Below are 23293 nucleotides of genomic sequence, written 5' to 3'. Positions count from 1 at the left end.
TCCCAACTGGCAAGGGCGGAGTAAAATATGCTGTAGTCGCTGTGGATTACTTCACGAAGTGGACGGAGGCTGAACCATTGGCAACAATAACTTCTAAAAAGATCCTTGACTTCGTGGTAAAAAATATCGTATGCCGATATGGGATGTCGAGGAAGATTGTATCCGACAACGGAACCCAGTTTGATTGCGACTTGTTCACCAACTTTTGTGAAAAGAACGGAATAATAAAGAGTTTCTCATCAGTAGCTCATCCTCAGGCGAATGGCTAGGTCGAGGCTGTGAACAAAATTCTCAAGAGTTCACTAAAGAAAAAGTTGGAGGAGGCAAAGGGACGATGGCCCGAAGAATTGCCCCAAGTCCTATGGGGGTATAGGACCACAGCTCGAACATCAACAGGGCATACCCCATTCTCTCTAGCATATGGTTGCGAGGCAATATTGCCTATCGAGGTCGAAATCCCAACAATCTGAACTCAGATTTACGACCAAAACTCAAACCACACTCAGCTCGAAGAAACCTTAGACTTGATTGAAGAAAAGAGAGACAAGGCTCAACTGAGGAACGCTGCCTACCAGCAACGAGCTACCAGGTATTTGAACAAGAGGGTTTGAGATCGAAAGTTCGGTATGGGAGATCTGGTGTTGAGACGCGTATTTTTGGCAACACGAGATCCGGTAGCTGGTGTGCTCGGGTCGAATTTGGAAGGACCATACCAGATAGAGTCAGTAATCCAGCCTGGTGTTTACAAGCTAGCAAGATTGGATGGGAGCCTGGTACCGCGAGCATGGAATGGCGAACACCTAAGACCTTACTACCAATAGTATAGGAAAAGTGTTGCTTGTAACCATGATTTTCTATCTGTATTAATTTGTCTGCTTTTGAATTCCATCAAATAAAGATCTATTTCGTTCAATATATTATCTCTTTTTATTTTTGCAATCTCTCTTAATTTAATAACCTATGGTCACACTCATAGGATATTAAGGGGGCATCATGGGTATATATACCATCAGCTTAAAAAATAAAATGACATGCACGAAATATATACAAGTATTTGGATGTAACCAGATGCACGAGCTTAGATAGTTTGGACATAACCGAATTATCAAAAATATATAAGTATTTGGATGTAACCAGATACGCGAGCTTAGATAGTTTGGACATAACCAAATTATCAAAAGATAAAAACGTTTGGATATAACCAAATGTGCGAACTTAACAGGTTTGGAGCAAACCAGCTAAAACTAATCGATGATAAGTGGGAACCTAAACCTACTTCGAGATAAGTCGAGATCGAGGCTGGAATATCTTAGAGGAAAATAGTTTCGAACTCATAACCTCGGAGAAATAACCGAGGACAAGAAAAAGTAACTAAGCAATAAGATATAACTAAACCATTTGCATTACATACCATACAAGTACTTTCGGGTTCATGGTTAAAGTAATATCCAACCTTGAAAAATAACGAGATTGGAAGTGGATAATTCGAACAAACGATGCATGAATGCGTCGAGTCTCGAGCCTAAATCCAAACTATGTTTGTATGAATAAATAAACATAAACGATTCATTAATATAAAATATAGGCAAAATATTTCGAACCAAGAAATGTAAGGCATATGTATTAATATAAAAAGAAATTGTATCAGCCCTACGGGCATAAATTAAAGTAATTACAAAAATAAGGGGACGCAACCCCGAGATAAGATTTCCCCGAGATCAGATTCAAGAAGGAGGAGTCTCCTTGGCCTTCTCAACATCAGCAACACTAGACCCCTTAGGACGAATAGCATGACTATCCTCCTGAGCACCTTCGGAGGCGGCCTCCCGAGCAGCCTCTTCCACCTCGAGCTGAGCATTCCACTTATCCAGAAGCTTCGCCTCAAGAGGACCTAAGAAGCTGGTATCCAGGTCTTCGTTGTTGGCCCACATTCTGTACATGGCCTAATCAACCGCCTGGTCCTTCTTCTCCTTATACTCAGTAAGGAGACGAGCCTTCTCGCCCTCAATTATGTCAAAGGTAGCGGCCTGATCTTCTTTGAGCTTTTTATTAGCCTCTTGGAGCTGAGTGTTCTCCTTCTCAAGCTCAGCGAGTCTGGCATTCTCTTTCTCGAGCTCCGCAAGCCTAGTGTTCAGCTTCTCAAGCTCGGACGCTTTGGCCTTAAGCTCCTCTGCTCCTGCCTCAAGCTTTTCATTCACCGTCTTCAGGTCGTCACTCGCTTTGAGTTGAAGATCCTTTGCCTCCTGAGCATAAGACTTGCTCGGGTGGATCTCGTTGCTCAACCTATAGTTGAGTTGGGAAGTAAAGGCAAGAGACTGAAAAGAAAAAATCGTCACTAACATCAAGACTGTATAAATATAACCAAAAGTAGAAGAAAACTCACCGCGGTAGCGAGCTCGATGCTCTTCTCATAAAGGGAAGTGCAGTCTCGGGCATTGTTCAAAACTTGCCATTGAGGAGCTTCGAGACTGTTGAAGCTCTGGCCGATCCGGGACATAACATCTGAACACAGCATGGACCCATGGGTTCCAGCCGCGTTGTCAATTACATACTCCTCGACATGAGTAGAAACTGACAGCTTTTGAGCTTGAGAAGTAGAAGGCTTTCTAGGAGGTGGACCAAGGGATGGCTGGACCGCTACAGGAAGTTGGGGCTCGACCATAGTGGAGGCACCAACCTGCGAGGTCAGCGCCACTGCAGAGGCACCAACCTGCGAGGTTAGTGCCGCTGGGGGAGCACCAACCTGTGAAGTCGTCGCTGCGATGGAGCTCGTGACAGGCGGAGCAGGAGGAGGAGTTTTCTCGAACCTCCTGGGGACTTTGGTGGGCCGATCCATTTTTCGCGACCCCGCCCTGGGACGCTTGCTCCTTTTGGCGCCGCCACTCTCGATGATGTTGTCAAGGTCGGAGTCCATCTTGCCTGCGCAGTCACGCCACAATGTGAATCATAACAAAAAGAAGGAATAGTATATAAAGTGATTCAATATTGCATAGATTTACAAAGTAATGATAGGAGAAACCTAACTAAACTCCCCCCCGAGCTCGAGCTCGGGGACCATGAAATTCCCCCATCTTCAGAAGAGGCGGGGGGAGTACCTTCCCTATAGCTGGACGTTAACCTCGAAAGGTCCCTATAATCATTGTTCCTATACTGGACGGCTATCCCGTCCCACACCTCGTTCAGACTGTACATGGTGTCATACTTCCCGAACCAACTATCAAACCTATGAACTCGGTCATCTACCCAAGTCCATATGTAGAAGTGGTCCCTATCATCCGGGCATAAAACTAACCTATCGGGTTTGTGTTTTAATAAGGTGGGGGACCGCATTCTCGAGCTAAGGATGACTTTACCTTCTTCATCCGAGTCTGAGCTCGAGGCTTCATTGTTAGCCTCGTTCCCCGATGGCGGGCTCCTTCGGTGAGCTGGAGGTGGAGGCCTCACCTCTCTCCTTGGAGGGAGGATGCCTGTGGGCAAAGGCACCTGCTCCCAATGATCATACTTTTTATTGGACCAGTCCGAGGTGGACTGGCCATCTCCCAAAAGCCCGCAAGCTTGGAGCTTACTCTCATGTAAGAGGTATGAGAGGGACCTCCTGCCGTAAGGGAGTTGGAGCAGAGTCTCTCTATGCTCCTTCATTGCGTCGTCGGGAGTAGGACGGTGAAAATTGGCTGGAAAATAAGACACATTTCAACTAAGTACGGATTTATAAATAAAATCCCGAGCACAGAGATAAAGAAGGTTAGAATACTTACGAATCCGTCTGAATGAGTAGCATCGAGATGGGGACAAGCCATCTGTCCAGAAGAAGGCTTTCTTAAAATCAGGTGGATGATTAGGAAGATCCTCAAACACCTTTTTCGCTTTGGGGTAGCTCGAAAGATAGTAAAAGCCATCTCCTCCCCGAGCTCGGGAGGGGTTGCTTTTCAGACAGAAGAGGTATAGAATCTCTTGTCGTGAAGGTCCTTCCCACTTCAGCTCGTGGTATAGCGACCTCAGGGCAGACAGAACCCTGTAAGAATTGGTGTTGAGCTGGAATGGAGCCAGCCCAACAAAATCTATGAAGTCCTTGAAAAATGACTTCAAAGGCAGTAACGCTCCTGCCTTCATATGCTCTTGGCTCCAGGCCGCATACCTCAGCTTGGGATTTTCATCTCCCGGGGCGCGGCAGCTTCGCTCACTGGGGGTAGGAGCTTGACACCTTAGGGTGCCTAACAGCCTAAGGCCATGGAGAGCCAGGATATCAGTTATCTAGCCTAGTGAGGTAACCGAGCTCCAGTAGTGCTCGACTTCGAAGAACTCCCTCCTTGGTTGCGAGGTAGAAGGCTCCCCCATGAGCGAGAATTGGAGCTCTCCCGGGCTATAAGCAACGGTCACTTTTAATTTAGGGTCGAGGGGAATCGGCCTGGGTCCAGAATCAGGTTCTGGATAAAGAGCCTCCTGAAGGGTTCTCCTTTTCCTCTCTATAACCTCGTCTATTTGGCGGCGATAATGAGCTCGAATCTCCTCCTGATCGCGCGTGAGATCGTACTCGTGAATCAGACGTTGATTCCGAGCAAACAGCGACTCCGGGCTCGGGGTTTTTGGCGAGTAAGGGATTGCCAGCAACGACCCCCACCGTCTTTCCAGATTATGTGACATCTAGCGAGAAAGAAAAAATGGTGAGAGCCATGCATGCAAGGGTTCAAGAATTACGAGCTTGACAGGATGAGCTCGAAGAATGCTTAAGAATGCAACGAGCTCGAAACTAAGACTCCGATTGAGAGTCAGAGCGTGTATTCCATGAGAAAAAGGAGGAGAGTGGACAAATTTTTTTGAAAATCCTAAAAATCAAGGGAAAAAGAGTGTCGGTTATCCAGAAAAGGTAATCTTGGGTATCGTGCGTTCTTTAAAACCAAGGTTTTATACCCGATATCTTGGTGTGCAAGATATGTCTTTTAAAATTTTGAAACCCAGAAAAAAGAGACCTTGTTCTACACAAAAACTGGATTTGAAACCAGAGATTTAAACCTAGTATGGGAACGTAAACATAGAAGTCTATCGATCAAAAATTTCCTAGCATATCATACTAAGGAAATATATTAGTGCACTCCCAGAAATAACAAGAACAATATGGACAGAAACCGGCATAAGGGAAAATAAAAATTGGACACTTACACAATAATGGTGATTGCAGAGAAATCGTTGACTGAAGGAGAGGCTGCAGATATGAGCTCACGGTCTCGAACAAACTGGCGGTCCTCTGTTTTTTCGGTTGAGAAAACATGCACAAGCAAGAAATTCTCAGGGATAGTCTCTGGTTTTGCTCTTTTCTTTCTTCTGATGAGCGAAAAATAAAAGGAAGACGATGAGTGGGGTCTTATATATATAGATGGAAAAAGGGGATTAATCTAAGCCATTGAACAATGCCCTTGCAAAATCCAACGGATAGGGATTAATGATAAGATGGTACCATAAAGGTGGCAGGCGAACGATCGTGGGCAGATTTCCAAGGTACTCAAGTACCCTGAATGGGCAATACCCAACTGACACGTGTCCATTTTCAAGCATGTGATGATGCGGTTCCCGAAGAAAGTAGTTCAAAAGTTTCCTTCTCATAGGATTCGAACAAATACTTTTGAGGGGGCAAGATGTTACACCCAGATTTCGAGCCATGAAAATTGTGACCACGAAAGCTGGATTCATAAGGAATGAATTCGTAAAGCCTAGAATATGTCCGAGATCTAAACATCGAGCCTGCGAAGCAGAGATGACTTCAAAGATGATAGCCTCGAAATCCTCACAAGCTCGAAAGAAAGACCCCGGGGTACATCTGTTCTCGGGATGGCCTCAGATCAGGACACCGAGCCTGACGCGCGTATGAGCTCGAAGTCATATAGCCTCGGGAAGATGCTATAGCTCGAAACTCAATAAGAAACCTGGGTGAATGGGGCCTTGGTGATATAGGATAATAACTTTGAATATCCTAGTGAATCACCAATAACAGACGCGGTCCACATTTATTACTAAAAATCCCCTATAATCAAGGGATATTATTTGTTCAGTTATACGACCCCTGATCTTCAGGGGACGTTTCCTTGTATATCAGATTGCAGGCTTTTAATGCCATTTAATTTATTTGCATATACAGAATAACTTCCTAAAATATGTGGGATAGTATTATGAAATCTTCTCTATAAATAGAGAGGTCATGCACCATTGTAAGGGACCGATTTTTTGTGATCTTGAGAGAAAACTCTGGAGAATCATCCTTGAAGAATTTTCAGAGGTCCTCTTAAGTTTAATAACAAAGACTCGTGGACTAGGCAGATTTAACTGCTGAACCACGTAAAAATCTCGTTTGTATTGTCATATTTTTATTGGCCATTACTGATTATTGTTTTCTTGCTCTTCTTTCACTGTTGACGAAAAACGGTGTCAACATCATGTACCACCAATGCCTCAATTTATAAAAGATTAAGACAAATCCTTTCATTTAACCAAATTACCTAGCATGTTCTTAATATGCATGGGTGACACAAAAATAAAAACAACTCATCATGCATTACACCCTATAGGCCGAAACCCCTTGAATCACAATTCCCACATATTAAGAACATACCCAGACTCATAAGCATGTTTACCAAATTTTACATGAACATATGAACCCTAACAAAATATAAGACCACATAATCCCTACATGCTTTCTATGAGTAAGATGAAATAATGATTCAACAACAACAATATCCTTGCATATTCCTAAGATATAATAATCAATCATCAAAACATATAGTAGACAAGGTCAAAAACCCAATCCAAGCATTCATCTTAGAAAATAATAACATCAATATTACATTGAGAACATACTTCGTAGCTTAGAAATCTAAGATAGCCCCTAGACAATATTCATGCTCAAAACACAAGATGCCTTAGTCATAACTAAAGAAATTCCTAGTGTTTCTAACATATATATGTGACACAAAATCAAACCACACACAATATACATCAAACCCTATCAAAACACAATATCACATAAAATCAAAGCCCACACGCCTAGGCCAAATCTTTCATGCATCCAACAACACAATCTTTCAACCTAAGATCAAAAGAGAAGCAAAAATCAATACACCATCATTCATATAACCCAAGAAAACATTAACAATAGGGCTATAGTTCCATTTCCTCTCTTGATTGTAGAATCAAGAACACAAAAGGTGACCAATACCTAAAACTATAATCACCGCTTGCTCAAGCCCAGGGTTTCGAAATCCCCATGAAGAGAAAAACAACAACCATCCAAGAAAAAACAAAGGTCTTAGTCATCAAGAAAAGAAAAACAAAGGTCTTAGTCATCAAGAAAAGAAAAACAAAATGGGGTAGAGAATCAAATCACAAGGAGGAACAAGAACACAAACCTAGATTTTCAAAACCTTCTTCTTCCTCCTCTCATTCTTCCTTTCTCTACTAAGTCGTCCACTCTCTCTCTCCTTCTCTCACTAGGCCGATGGAACCAAGAGCATACTGCTCTCTATTTTTCTTTCTTTCCCTTTTATCTAACGCAGGGCAATAACTAGTCTCAATGGAAAAATGGGTAAGTTTCCTCTTTTTGTTTATTTTCATTTATCTTAATTTTTATTTTATTGAACAAAATAAATGTGAATAAAATCTTCCCTTTCCCACCTAGTGCCGTCCACACTCCTCTTCTTCCCTTTATTTATTTTTTTCTTTTTAATTAACTAAAATAATTCTAATTAAAGGAAATAAAAGTGTGTAGAAAATTCTATGCAAGTGCACCATGCAACCATGCACATGCACACACTTAATTACTAGGGTTCATCGCTACCTACCATGCACCTTGGTGTATTCAACCAAAACTCATTTATTCACAAATTAAATTAATAAATAAACAAAAAAATTAGCAATTAAATTCAAACAATTTCTACCAACAATTCTAACGAAAAAAAAATCACAACACTTAACAATTAAATAAACAAAGCACAAAATTAATACAAAAAAATGGTGTGCTACATGTAGTCTATCAAGTGTCCTTGATTTTTTTTGTATAAAATCAACGATCTTCCAATCTAGCAATCTGAAAGATCTATTCCAGACCAATCCTCAAACACACAAGGACGTGTGTGGGCACGTAGGATTCAAAAGGTTGATTTACGTGACTCTCTATATGTAGTCAACACATGAGATCTCGATAGGTTTGACTGAGAGAAGGTTTAGAATAGTTTTCAGGTTTTTAGAAAACTATCGCTTTAGAGAGAGAGAGAGAGATTCTATATTTTTATTCTCAAATAAATAAATAAATAAAACTTATTCCAAAAGACACATACTATCAGACTTATATAAAGATATTTAATCAATCTTTAAGAAAATATATTTATCCCAACATAAATATCAGTTAATTCAAAATTAACTTTATCTTAAAATATCAGTTTTGAATTAAATAAATAAATATCATATTGTAAATAAGATATTATTATTCTCTCTCTTCATATTAATCCAAACAAGATTAATATTAATTTTAACATATATTTTTTCAAAATAAAAACTACATTGTTAAATAGTTAATTAATTCACAATTAATCAATTACCCATAATTGTCACATAATAATTTCCTTGCCCTGGAAAATTAATTCCTTTGCAATTTAGTCCTTTCTCTTTACAAATCTTTCTTTTGACATCCTTACCCTTGACAGTGTAGGACATAGGTGATTTGAGGACCATGTGTAATTACCTTCAAAACATACAAGACCAAATCATGCAGGAATTTAAAACTTTTTTACTTTTAACTCATTGTATCAAAAATCCATATAAATTTTTTTTTAAAAGATAGTGTGCGCACACTTTTAGTTTAGCAAACAGAATTACAACTACTCTTTTATAGAGTTAAAGGAAAAAAATGTCATAAAAGAAATAACAAGCTCCCAGCGTTTCTTTTCAAAATGGTGTTCCATCAAAAACCTCCCCAGGTCAAGGCACATGTACATATCCACAAGTAGACTACGGCGCTCACTGCTCCACTTTTCTTTTGCACTTACCTACAACATGAAAGAACTAGGTAAGAGAAAACGCTTAGTAAAAATAACCTTGCTCACAAATATACTAAACCCAGTAACGGGTTTCCCTAAAGTAGTTATCACTATCGATCATTAGGGTATTGGATAAATCCCAAGCCTATCATACAATTCTCAAACAATAGCCAAATTAGAATCAAATACTTTGATTGTACCTAGCAAACAACGTTACACATATCATGATAACCTGCACTCAGAAAATCTCAGAACATTCGAGATATCTAACATATATCATAACTAATTAATGAATCAACAGCAAGGGATCTTGGTCTAATGCCGGTTCCAGCATTTATGTCCTGGCTCTAACCCGGACCACATTACCATTTTCCTGGCTCCAACCTGGACCACATTACCATTGCCCTGGCTCCAACCAGGACTATATTACCATTGTCCTGGCTTCAACCTGCACTATATACTTACCATGTCCTAGCTCCAACCCAGACTATATACTTACCGTGTCCTGGCTCTAACCCAGACTATTTTACATTAGGGTTCTGGCTCAAACCCGAACCTACTTATCATTTAGCCGTAGAATGCCAAAGCATTGCAAGAGTAGGCATTAAGAAGACATTGGTCTTAATGTCCCAAACAAAACTAGTGTATTCTACTTCAACAAGCACACACTAGTATATTCATGTTGTAGCCAAGAAAGCGAAAGGATAACTTACTTGGAGTCCTTAGCTCCCAGCTGGATCTTTAACATCGCTATTCATTTTCCCTTTGGCGGTTACTGTAATTAATATAGTGTACTCGAATTAAACTATGGCATATTTTTATAGCTAATATTCTATGATAGCTACAAGCAATATAGCTCTCTAAGAGACTCTATACTATAGCCTCTTATACACCTTACAATGTATAAGGTCGAATTTCTTTTAGTCTTTACAGAATCATGATAAAATCGGCCTCACCGCAACACGCTCTCCATGCCGTGCATCTTAATATTCTCTAACTAAATAACTCTCTTATCGGATAACTCATATTTTGGTTTTTGGAAAAAGGAGTTATACTCAGCTCCTATCATAGAAAAATACCAACTTGTCGTCCTCTCACGAAAGTTTACCGTTTTCTATCATTTACCAAAATACCACTTTTTGACCCTTTACAAATAATATATGAAAATGTTATCCTATTCTCTTATGGATTCTACAAAAATCAAACTCCCATTCTTACCATTTTTATCCATAACATAGGATCTCTTTTTACGTTATTTTTTAAAAGAAGAGTAATTGGACCACTACAAGAAAAAAATGCTTTTAATAACACTGAAAATGTGTTATCAAAACATACCATAACACTTTTTGATGTGTTAAGACCGACTATGTTATCGTAGGTCAAGGTACTTTACATAACACTTTATCATTGTTATACAGATGTGTTATTATACTGTCAACGATAACACAATTTCTGTGTTATTTTAATAAATAGATAAGTGTTTAATTATGTTATTTATAGTCGATTATATAACACATTTCAATACTTATAAATTTGTGTTATACTACACTTTAGTGTAACACTTTTTTTGTGTTATACTACACTTTAGTACAACACATGTGTTATATTAGCCTAGAGAAACATAATATTTTTTTACTTACACAAAACTAGGAAAACAAATATGAAAGTTGAAGCCAAATAAGGTAACATAAATAGATTTTTATTAATTACTCAAATGCAATTACAATATTTAGTCTACTAGTCTAGGCTTAAGAAATCATATTACAACATAATTTATGCCCAATTCAGATTCCTTTATCACTAAATACAAAACAAGAAATGTAAACAAAAATTAGTGAAATACATTCTTCCATTCTAAAGGCCTCAACTACAAATGTTGTCAAGAATTGCTCCAAAGAAATCATCTCAATACACCTGCACATTGTAAAAAAAAAGTCCTTTTATTATTAAGAACATAAGACTTAAGCTAGTTTCCACCTGTAAGCATATAAAGTTTAAATTAAATTTGTAATAACTCCAAAACTTGACGAAACAACAGGGTATAGCAAGATTTACTACCATGCAAAACAATGACTGAAGCAACAAAACATGCAACTTAAAACAATAAGCTAAGAGATGAGCGAAGAGAAAATTCCACTGTCAAACAGAGTACTCTATCAATACCTAAAACTTAATGAAAATGAAAGAAACATTCAGCAGCATAATTCTAAAGCACAAAAGAAGACTTTCTTCTTTATACCTTGACAAGGGCTGATGAAAGTCATCTTTTTGTTGGTAGTTCGTCTTCTAACATGGTCATATCAGCCTATTAAGAAAGAAAAATCTAAGCATATGAATTTTAAACAAAACAAACAGTTAAATTCAGAAATGAAAGTGAATGAGAAAATCAGAGAGGATAAAGAATGAATGAACTGAACTTTATTGAAATATATAGAAGTGTTAAATAGAAAATGAGAATACATCACTTATAATGAGCTAAAATTAGAGTAAGACTAACAGATTCATAGAAAACCATAACAGATCTAGCAGCTACCACTTAATAGATAAAATTTGTAGTAATAAAAGTACTACAATCTTTCCATTAATCATTTATAGTGTGCACAAGGGAAATAAAAAGCCCACCTGTTCAGATGATGTTAGAATGCCCTGTATAAAGCCCTAATAGTATATCCATGGAGATCAGAAGCATTGCTTGTCTCAACAATAAGGGCAGGCCATACATTCATAGCACTACACCTGTTCCTAATAGTCCAAACTAAAGAATTCAAAGTCTGTCACAAGTATCTATTATCAACAAAAAAAAATCCAATTTAAATTCAGTAGTTATCAAATGTTTTCACTGCCATAATCACAGCTACCACTAAAGCAGAAGATCATATTGACATAAGTAAGTTCATACAACAGAGTCGAAGCTTAGTCATCACTAGGATTACCTTGCTTTCTTGTGAACCTCTTGTATTAACTATATAAATGCATTATAATCACTTAGTCATCACTAGGATTACAATAACCACTCTCAAACATACTTAATAAATTAAACATGTTTACAATTAAAGTGTAAATAAAAGCTGCTCAAATGAATGGTTTCTCTTCAATGATTTTAATTGCTATTGCAGGATCCTTGGGTTAAAGTTTCTAAACAACAAGCCTAAAATGAATAAACTGCTTAAGTTGCACTAGACAAAACATGAATAAACAACAAGCCTAAAATGAATAAACTGCTTAAGTTGCCTAAAATGAATGAAGAAACCTAACCTCAACAGAGCATTGTCTATGAAAGATAGTTAGAGCACATGTTTAGACTCTTCATAAGAAATATCATCAAAGAATTTCATTAAGTAACAAGGCACCAGCCAAATTGAAATCAGATTTAAACAACTATTTACTAGTAAAACTTAAATTAATAAGATGCTCTGAGACTTAAGTACTCAGCTCATAGATATTTAATTAGTGGATATGCCATTAGCCAAGTTGATGAACCAGAACAAGTAATACCACCATGTTATGTTGATGGCCAAAGCTTTAAACATAGACATCCAATGTTTTTAAGCCCATCCGATCCGATCAAATCATCCAATTGGATGTTGGATTTTTGGAACCGATCCGATCCGATCCAATCATCTTGAACGAACTGATCCGATCCGATCCAATGGATGATTGGATCGGTTCGGTTCCATCCATTGGATGCATCCATTGGTTATCCATTGGATCGGATTGGATCCATCCGATCTTTTAAAACCTTTATTTAGGCTGATTTTAAAAAATATATATATTATTTCAATTATAAAAAAACTAATTACTCATCCAAATAATAAAAATATTTAATAGTAATGTTTAGTTTAGGGTTTTTTTAATCATCCCATGTGTGCAAGCCTATAGTAAGCTACAGTGAGGTATTGGATGTAATTGGATGGAAATTGGATCGGTTCGGTCGGTTTTTATTGGATGTCAGATGGTCATCCAACAACCGACCGATCCAATTTGGATTTTTAAAAATTACATCCGATCTGATCCAATAGTAATTGGACATCCATTTTTGGCAGTCGGTTTTTTTTGGATCGGTCGGTTTTTATTGGATCAGATATTTTCTGCACACCCCTAAGCTAACCCATCAATAAAAACAAAATGTACAACCAAGTTTCAGTTCAATCAAATAACACGTGAATAAGAAAAAGTACAAGGTTTTATTGTAAATCGATGATACCTCAAGACAAGTCCCCAAACAGAGTCTGAAAGGAATATTTAAATCACAAAAAGTGGTTAGGGATTTTAAAATTAGACATTTTCAAATATTCTAAATAAATAACCAGCCTATATTGACCTTCAAAACTAAGACCCTAATACATGATACATGATACAAACTTACAAACATAACAAAGGAATACTTGTCCTCTTGATCATTACTTGCATACTATACAACAAGGAAGTTATACATATCTGAGATTTTGAATTATGCATAATGTGTACCAGTAGGCTTGCAAGATTTTAAAGTGTGTATGCATATGTATAGATAATTTTTATAAGATATGAAAGTTCCTGAAGTAAATTGACAGGGAAATTTACAAATAATCACACCAACCCAACACACTTTTATCTTAACTATTTTAACAGACTTCAAATGTAACATTAAAAAAAACAGCAAGTGCATCAGATGAGGTCTAGACTTAACAAAGCAGCAATGTGTACTACTAGGAAGGATGAAGCAATGTGTTAAAGAAAATACAAGTATACCAATAAATCATCATCCAAACTGATTTGCCAAAATAAATAAGTCTAAAAACAACTCCTTAGTAATTTGCCTCAACTTTATGACATTGTAAACTGTACCATCCCAAGGCTAAAAAAACTCAAAAATAGTAATGCTATTTTTGTAAAAGTATACCAATATTTTAATCAAACTGATTTCTTGACTCTTCCTTTTGATAGAAAATTATACACAGGAACAATGTTAGAATAAACAATCTTTAAACTTTCCTAGTTTTTCTATCTCTGTAATGACTAAAAGGAAAGCAAAGCTCTTAAAAAATATCCCTCAGAATATGAGCCATGAAAATGGCTACTACTAGTTCTATAAAGCTATAATCAAAATCAAATCATGCATTGGCATGATGACACTACTAGAATCAGAGTCAAATTATACATTGGTATGATTTAAGTTATGAGACTCAAATATCAAGAGTGTTGGTGATCAAATTCAGTGTTTACTATAAAAAAAAATGCTCAACCCAAATCTCCAACTATAACCAAAAGGGTATCCAAAATATGTGATTCCCTAAAATATCACAACAACAGTGAATTAAATTTTCCTTTCATTTTAAACACATCTCTCAGCAACCAAACTATAGAAAGAAAGATTTTATGTTTAAAAGGAGCAACATATCAATTCAGTTGTGATTTGAAAGAAAAAAAAATCTATCTACATCTTCATTAACGACACTCAAGGAAGACAAACAACAACAAAAATATAACCTAATTTAAATCAAACACAATGATCTAAGTTAAATTCTTATATATGTTTGCTTGTTTGTTCTTCAGCTCATGATTGTTCTTGGAGGATCACTTGACTTTATCATAGGGACAACTATAAGTTGGAGATCATTTGCTCTAACTTGTAAATAGTTATTACAATTACATATTTTATTTCTTTTCCTATATCACTATATATGTGTATGTTATGTGATTGAACTGAATTTTTCAAAGAAACATACAAGAATTTAAGGGACTGACTTCTGAGTTTTTTTATTTTTTTTTTATATTTTTATCTGAAGGACTTGTTCCTTGCATTGTCAAACATATCCTTGCTGCTCCCCACCCTATCTCACTCTTTCCTATTTATTTTATTTAAAATAATTCAAAATTGAAACAGAATCAGAAAAGAGCCAGAATCAGAATTCACTAGGGCAAAGGCAGAAAAACTAATCCAAGAACTTAACCATCTTGAAGTTCAGATACAAAAACACTAGACATACAAGTAAGCACTTTAAATCGCCAATCCTATTTGCTTATAATGTCTATATAGCTAGTACTAATGTAAGTAACCTCATTTGACTTAGAAAACAAAGAAGATTGTCTAGGTTCTACAACAGGTTTCTTATGCCTGCAGATTCTTTCCCATAATGTTGTTGAATTGGCATGACTCTTCAACATTGGAACAATAATTGTTTAGACTAAAATAAACAGAGTTGAACCCTTCACTAATTGATTTATATTGCTTACTATTTTCTTCCAGCACCCAATTCATTGGTTAAAGCACCACCAGCTAAGTGTCCTAGATGCCTTACCTGAAATAATGGAAAAAGAGATACCTAAACTTCACAACTACAAAAAGCATGACTGAAAATGAAAATGTATACTGACCTTGGGCTCAGATCGTTACTTTGTTGGATCCATACTTTGTACTTCTAGAGATTTGAGCCATAAATACATGTTTGCAACTTGATCTTTAATCATTTCCTGAGGCAGAAAATAATAATAAAAGAAATAGTATTAAGGAACAGAATGAAACATCTCTGAATAATAAAAAAAAAGGATAGGTAAAAACTGCAAGCAATTTTCATTTAGTTACTATATTATGATTAATATGTACTCTCAGAAAATTATGTTTGTCTATAAGATGGATGCATGTATTTATGTGTTTATTCAACTAAGCCTCAATCAACGAAACTTAAACGAGTACTCTACCTGGACAAACCCATATAAGCCAGGAATGGACATAGCATTTGCACCAAGTACTTTTAATCCAAAGTCAACATGTGGCTGCAAAAAACATTAGAGACAATAATGAAAGAAGGAAATAAAAGGTCAAGCAAGAAACTAGAATACACTGAAGCCATATATTATATCAACTCAATGGCTAAGAAACAAAATAAAAAACTCAAAAAAAACTGAGTTGAGTACATACCATGTTGAGTAATTGGAGATAAGCACTTGGGCATTATCAAATGAGAACGACAGGTTTCAATAATTTCATAAATTTCCTGCATATGGAAGCAAATTTTCAATTATCAAATGGCCAAATCAGATAATAGAACATGTATAAATCAAATCTAAATAAAAAAAATCTAGTTTAACTAAGATCTTTTGGTTAAATTTCTTATAAAGATAGTGAAAATGAACAAACTAAGAATATACACAAGTTCAAAATAGCAAGCAAGATTAGGAGCAACAACAAGAACAGAGAGAATGTGAACCAATGAAACAACACGATCTAATGTAAAACACATACAGCAGGGGAAAAATTAAAGAAGTTAATGTTAGTATGAAATTTTGTAAAGATCCAAGCTTTTTTTGATTGGTCGACTTCAGTTAGCATTTCCATCATATTATGTCATTATGATGTATAAATTTAATAGCAGCTCCTCGAAGCTTCACTAGTTCATGTAGAACAGTTTTCACCATGCGCAATGGCTTGTCATCAGCACCAGCACTGAATAGTTTTTATACATTGCAAGAGAGAAGAAACCAATTATTATGCAATCACAAATTGTAACTATCAGTCATAGTAGTAGATTGTATGTTATTCCAAATAAAATAAAAGAAAAAAGCATACCGTCTTCTAATTTCTTCCATCCCCAAGTCTTGCAGATACAAATGGATGCTTTGAAGGATGCGGTCAAGGTCGACTTCATAAATAGTGCTTTGAAGAACCTATGAGAAGCAGGCAAGCCAAGTTGTAAAATATGTCAGATTACCCATTGAAACAGAAGATAACAAAAAAAAACTTTAGAGAAAAGGTAAAAAAAATAGCTAAAACAAGAAGTTACCTTTGTAAGTTTTGTCAAACATTTCACAACCAGATCAGAGAACTTCTGATAGCAAATGTCTCATTTGATGCAGGTGAGGGCCACCTTGAAGGATCTAATGGACGTAAGAGATTGATGAGAACAACAAAGGATGAAGTTCGATCTGCATTATCCTGTAAAGTTGAATAACAAATCAGACTAAAATAAGACATGCGAGTCAGGATAAGAATAAATGGAAAAAAGAAGAGGGAAGAAATGAAATGGCAAGTCTTAACTAGAAAATTTAGCATCAGAACACTCAAAGCTTTTAAAAGCTGGCTGCCATCATCGATATGTGGAACTCTCTCATCCAACAACCATAGAAGGAGCTTAGTAATTAGACTATCAAGAGTGCTTTCCTTGATAGCATAAGCCAGTCTCTTGTTTTGAAATGTCTAAAACTCAATTAGAATTTTACATCAACTAGTTAGGTTTATAGTAAGGTATATAAAAAAATGGAAAAATAGAGTACAGTGTTAGCATTAAGACATTCAACAACAACATAAACCAAACTTACCTGCATGAGGGTGTTGAGAACATATTTACAAGATCTAGATAATGCTCCTGTCAAGCTGAAATCAAAGGTCTTGGCAACCTATTTTATGGGAAAAAGTTCATAATCAAAGCCTAAATAATGCCAAAAAAAAAAAAAACAAAACCCAGAAACAAAAAATAAAGTACAGGGAAGGACAGAGTAAAGCGCTACCTTGTTTGCAAGGCATGAAACAAGTCTGTCTGCATCTTTAATAAGTTCATCCATTGCATTGCCTTCTGGATCATTAGTGGCTTGTGTCAGCTCATGACACACGACTTTCATTCCTTCAACAGACTGCAAAAAGGCACACAAATATTAAAACTTTTTTAATTTTGGAAAAATAAAAATAACAAAGAAGAAGAAGAGAAAAAGAGAAAAAGGAACAATAAACAATAAACAAAGTTGCTCTACCCTACAAACACAAACGAAAGCCTTCATATCAAATAAAATGTATAGCAATGAGGCCAGACATTTGAATTATTAAATCAGACCAAAATGTAAGAATTACTCTTTTTTAACCAGAATAATAGATGAAAGGAGAATATAAGGGGAAGGGGAATAATAGCTGCAAGAATTACTCTTTTTTTAACCAGAATAATTGCTAATAGCCTTAGCAATTAGCCACAAGACCCACTAACCATACTCTTTATTTTTTATACATACATATATTATATTTACTTATCACTTAGTTTTTCCATGTAATAACTGAAAATTCTCCCATTGGCTTTCCGATAAATCAAAAATAAAAACCTAAAGCTTATCCTTACAAAACACAAGGCTTATTAACTGTAAGAGACAAGCTAGAGTTTTCTCATAACTAATATTTCTTCTAATATAAAAGTACATATAAACCACAAGTACCTGCTCAGGAGAACCAAAAGAAATAATATCCAAAGCTTCATTCCAATCAGTGGGGCCATTGGTACCAGCAAGAACACGGGGCATAAGTGTTGGAAAAAGCTTATACAGGATCTTTATTTATTTTCATGTAATTCTAATATTAAACAAATTAATACGAGATAGCCTAAAACATGTTTCTAAAATTGAATTCAAAGAGAAACAAATAATATAATACTTACAGTATACGCAGCGGAATTAAGAGTCCTTCCTTCAGTTTCTCTAACTCTTGTATCCTTTCTGTCGCAGAGTATTATCAAGAAACTGAACCGATGTTCTATTTTCTTCACGATCTTCCAATGTATCCTTAGAACCACCTAGAATAGTGTGGGCAATTCTCAACACATGAGATAGATATAGAGAGAAGAAGAGAAAATAACAAAGTGGCTTAGAAAAGGACTTGTGTTTAGAGAGAATATAAAACTATCATAAAATCTGACTTGTGACTTATCTGCCGTCTCAGAAATCTTCTCTCTAAGCACTCCTTTTATAGACTCAATTAGGCCATTTAATTTAATTAAAAAATCATCAAAATAACAGCCATTTTGAAGCCCTAGGTCGAAATTATCATGGGCTATAGGCCCGTGAAATTTCCCATTTGATTATAAGCCCATTGGACTTAAAATCAAGGCCTGTATTATTTTCTATTGATTTAATTAATTAAATAATTATTTAAATCCTTTATCAAATTAATTATTTATAATTTAAACCTTGATTTAAATTTATTTATTAATTTAGATATCAATTTATCTTAATTAATAAATCTGCCATAAATTCTCTTTTCTTCTCAAAATTACACAACTCTGTGAAACTATCCAAAATTGACCTAGTCAACTTTGATAATTCTAATTGATAATTAAATCAATTAATTGAGAATATCTAGATGATTTTATCCAAGGTACAATGGGGACCATGGGCCTATGAAATCAAGCTCCAATAAGTTATCATAAATCTAACAAATAAATTTACTAACTTATTAATTCCTCGTGACTCCACTATAGACTTGGAATTGCACTCTTGAATTCATAGAACACTCTATAACAAATATAGATACGCTATTAATTATCCATTGTTACAACCATAATTTTCACTCAATCCTCTATAGACGGTCTACAATGAGATAGGACTAAAATACCGTTTTACCCCTCATTGTATTTTATCCTTAAAACACTTAGTTCCTTGTAAATGATATTTCAGTAAACTAATTTAATTACTGAAATGAGATCTCTATCATTTAACACCTTGAACCAAACTAAAAGGAAACCATCGTTTCACTTCTTCATCAGAAGCTATAGATGTTCATATCTATGATTAACACTCCCACTCAATTATACTACCGAGTTCCCAAGATGTAAGTATGGGCTAGTCCGTAGGGTAAGCTGGTAACGAACAAGTCAAAGAACTCAAATAATACAATCAGTTAGAATACTAACCACTCAGAATTGAGATTGAATTGACCTATGGTCAACTATATGATATGACTAGAATAGATAATAATGGTATGTTTACTTATCTTATCAACTGTCAATATCGGTCCTGTCCGATGTAACATATACATCCGATCTTATCTACTTTGATAATGTTCTGGAAAGAACATAGCACTGTAATGTGTAAGTAGATCATATCGTAGATTGGCAAGTCAGTGTAAATCCGGTGCACTGACTAATCTTAGGACTAACTTATTTTGAACATATAATCATATTTATATTCCACTATGATTATGTCACTATAAATAAGATTAGCTATATGCTCGGGATTTAATAGAAGTTTATATTAAACAAATAATCATGAAAATAAAACATGTGAGCAAAGTGATTGACCAAGTCAAAAAATGATTTCTATTCTTTTATTGATAATAAAATGAGATTACAAAGAATTTGGGTTTTAATTAGGGCATAAAACCCCAACAATAAGTTGTCTGTCCACATGTATGTCAGCATTCCCATAGTTTTTCCTGATACCAACATCATAGAATAAAAGAAAATTAGCAATGAAGCCAACATATGTGATGGAAATGTCCGAGTAAAATTTGTATCACTTGTTAAAAAATTAAAAACAAACAATTAAATAATCACTATGCGGAGCTTCTAATACCTTGGAAGTACTGGGCCAGAGAAAGATCGTGTAACCTCTCCACTTTGCTCTGCTACATCCAATCTACAATAAATCAAAATAAATAAAAGTTCAAAGTTAGTAGTCTAATAGGCTTGTATCAAAATGACTCTCTAGATCTTGGTGACGGATTTTTTTATCTATAAAAATAAAGTAAATGTCCTCAAACAAGTTCAAAAATATTGGACGCAATGCAATGCAATGCAACAATTTGAAAACCAAATAAGTGCAGCCCAACAGCAGAAATGAAGAAGCACCAACATGACCTCTGTTTATGTCACAGCTAACTATTAAGAGACCTTCTAAACGCGTCAGCAATCAGATGTTTTTTTATTTGATATGCACGAGTGCCAAAAGAAACAAGATTGAGAAAGCTTTACAATGAGACAAACAATTCAAAGAAAAGACAGCTGAGAAAGAAACAGAAAACTACACAAAAAATTGACAGAAAATAAAATATTATACTTTATTAAAATGTTGATAATCATCATTAGAAATAATAAAAGTAACAGAGACACTACGAAAGATAAAAAAGACAAGCTAAAAAACATACCCAATTTCCCTCACAGAACGTCTCAAAGCAGCTCTGGCTTCGCCAGGCTTCCCTTCCTTCCTTTTTTCCATCTCTCGAACCTAAAAGATGCAATATCATTAGAAGGATGGAATGGATAATAGAAACAGATCATTTAATCCCAAAACAAATTTAAAAGTTTACCTTACTTTAAATTCTAAGCTCAAATATATACTAACCTTACATTTAAACCTATCATCCAGCATGCTTTTCTGAGCATCTGTTAGCTTCCCAACATACCTCAATATATCCTCACCTAATGGGGAAAAAAAGGTCATTAACAGTTAACAATAAAATATTAAAATTAAACAGATAAAATCTAATTGCATTCACTGTAAACAACAACGCAACTTACAAAATAAATTACAAACTAAGAAAACTTAGCCCCACAAAACAGGCTCAAAGAAAATGGGATGTCTCAAAGGAACAATAAATAAAAATTCAAAATCTTAAACAAGTTAGAAAATACTTTAAAATCTTAAAATCATGACATACCAAGAATCTTATATCCAGTGGCAAGAGTATTCAAAGCAGCTTTTCTAATTTCACCATCTCTTTCTGCTGTCAAGCTTGCAAAAATTTGCAAGGATTTTAACTGCCCACTAATCTGTCCAGAGAATAGATGTTAGCGTCCTCTATTTCTACCCAGTTCATCCAAAACAGGGTAAGCTTCACTCTCGAGGTTCGCCACACTGGAATCCAATTTTCCTTTTGAGATCTCCATACTGAAACAAAACAAAACAAGACAAACCAACTTTGTCAAGAAAAAAAATGTCAAAAGGACCAAACATAGAATCAAAGAAAGTTGGAAACTAAAACCATATATGATGATATCATTATGTGTGTTATACCTGTTCTCTGTTCATCTTTTCTCCTGACTTGGTAGCTTGTCTAGCATCTTCTAGAAGCGCGGGATCCTGTTCTGACCTAACTTGAGAAAAATCAAGTGTCTCATGCAGGGAAGAAGAAGGCTTGGCTGCACACAGGGACGAGGAGAAGAGCTGGCCTCCGGTGACGTCGTTCGCCTCTGGTGTCGTGTGAGGGCTTGGGCCCGCATGGTCGAAGCTTCGACGGCCTCTGAAGATCCCTAGCCGGGGTAGGTAGGGGAAATGACAAAGGTAGCGGTCTGGTGTCCACAAAGACAAAGGTGAGAGAGAAAGAGTGAAGGAGAGAGGTCTGGTGGGAGAAAGAGATCCGAGAGAGAGGAGAGAGAATGATGAGGAAAAAGGAGAAGGAATTGAAGGAAATGAATTGGCCCCAAATGAAATGAAAAAAAAAGCTAAGTGGCGGGATGGTTTTATTATTACCGCCCGTTTTTTCATAAAGTGCCCTAATATAAGTACTCTAGCATAATACTTTTTTATTAGTATTATATTCATGTGTTATGGAAATGGGTATTTGGTGTAGTGGACCCTTAACTTAAAAATGGTAAAAATCAACATTTAAATTAACTCAAGCTAATTTGGGATTGGTTAAGTCTCCAAATCCTTAGTTATCTTTACAAAGGATTATTTCTTCTCATTTCCAAAACTTTACTTCCACTATTTAATTTAAGGTTGAGAATCTCCTTTTCAAACTTTTGCCCTAAGTTGAGTTTTGGGGAAAATCCCTTAAACTATCGTTCACGTGTTCTATATCATAAGGATGGGAACTAGGTGAAAGCCTCATTTCAAAACTTATTTTAGGTTAAGAGAACTAACCTCCCAAAAATCATTTATCGTAAGGTTCGAAATTACTACCTTTCAGTTTTTCGGGCAAACTTAGAAAAATTATTTTTCTTAAATCGTGGCACATTTTTATCTAAATTTTAAAGAATTCCTTATAAACATCTTAACTAATTTCCCTCAAAATTTCATAATTTTTGGGATGGAAAAACTCTTTCAAATTTGTAAAGCAATCTGGGCAGTGCCTGCCGCCCAGAAGTTTTTCCCAGATTTTAATGTAACTTTGAAAATTTATTTCTCTTACACCATAGCCCAGTTCTTTGTAAAATTTTACAGGGATCTTTATACATGTCGAGATTAGGTTCCTTCAAAATTTCAAAATTTTTGGAATAATAAAACTCATAAAAAATTTTAAAGCAATATGGGTAGTGCTTGCTGCCCAGAAGTTTTGTTTCCATATTCTAGGGCAGTGCAAATTTTGAAAAATTACATCTCTTACACCTTAACAAATTTCCTCTAAAATTTTCAGTGACCCTTATAAATGCTTAAACTAACACCCTACCATATTTGATAGCTTTTTTATCAGCAAGACTTGTTCAAAACTCAAAACTATCTGGGCAGTGCATGCTGCACAAAATTTTCCAGATTTACTTCGAAATGCCAAAATGTTCATAACTTGGGTTTAAAAATACCTTTCCACGATTTTACAAATC

The 23293-nt window shown here is 35.7% G+C and overlaps 1 protein-coding gene and 1 long non-coding RNA gene across 2 annotated transcripts; both read right to left on the bottom strand.

The window, feature by feature from the left end:
• Positions 1-17032: 17032 nt before the first annotated feature.
• LOC133799713 (protein MOR1-like) lies at positions 17033-18281 on the bottom strand. The gene is made up of 5 exons (XM_062237716.1): positions 18198-18281; positions 17508-17630; positions 17319-17396; positions 17078-17196; positions 17033-17036 (listed from the first exon to the last, which is right to left on the bottom strand). Exons 1-5 carry the CDS (start codon positions 18279-18281, stop codon positions 17033-17035), a joined length of 408 nt encoding a protein of 135 aa, XP_062093700.1.
• A 1873-nt stretch (positions 18282-20154) lies between these two features.
• Positions 20155-21519, bottom strand: LOC133801866 (uncharacterized). The gene is made up of 5 exons (XR_009877029.1): positions 21412-21519; positions 21096-21172; positions 20899-20978; positions 20328-20390; positions 20155-20187 (listed from the first exon to the last, which is right to left on the bottom strand). It is a non-coding gene; the product is annotated as an uncharacterized LOC133801866 (long non-coding RNA).
• Between the last annotated feature and the right edge of the window lie 1774 nt (positions 21520-23293).

This window comes from Humulus lupulus, chromosome 9, assembly GCF_963169125.1.
Source record: "Humulus lupulus chromosome 9, drHumLupu1.1, whole genome shotgun sequence".
NCBI classification, from domain to species: Eukaryota; Viridiplantae; Streptophyta; class Magnoliopsida; order Rosales; family Cannabaceae; genus Humulus; species Humulus lupulus.
Note: the sequence above shows the minus strand (reverse complement) of the source record. Positions and strands in the feature narration are given on the sequence as shown.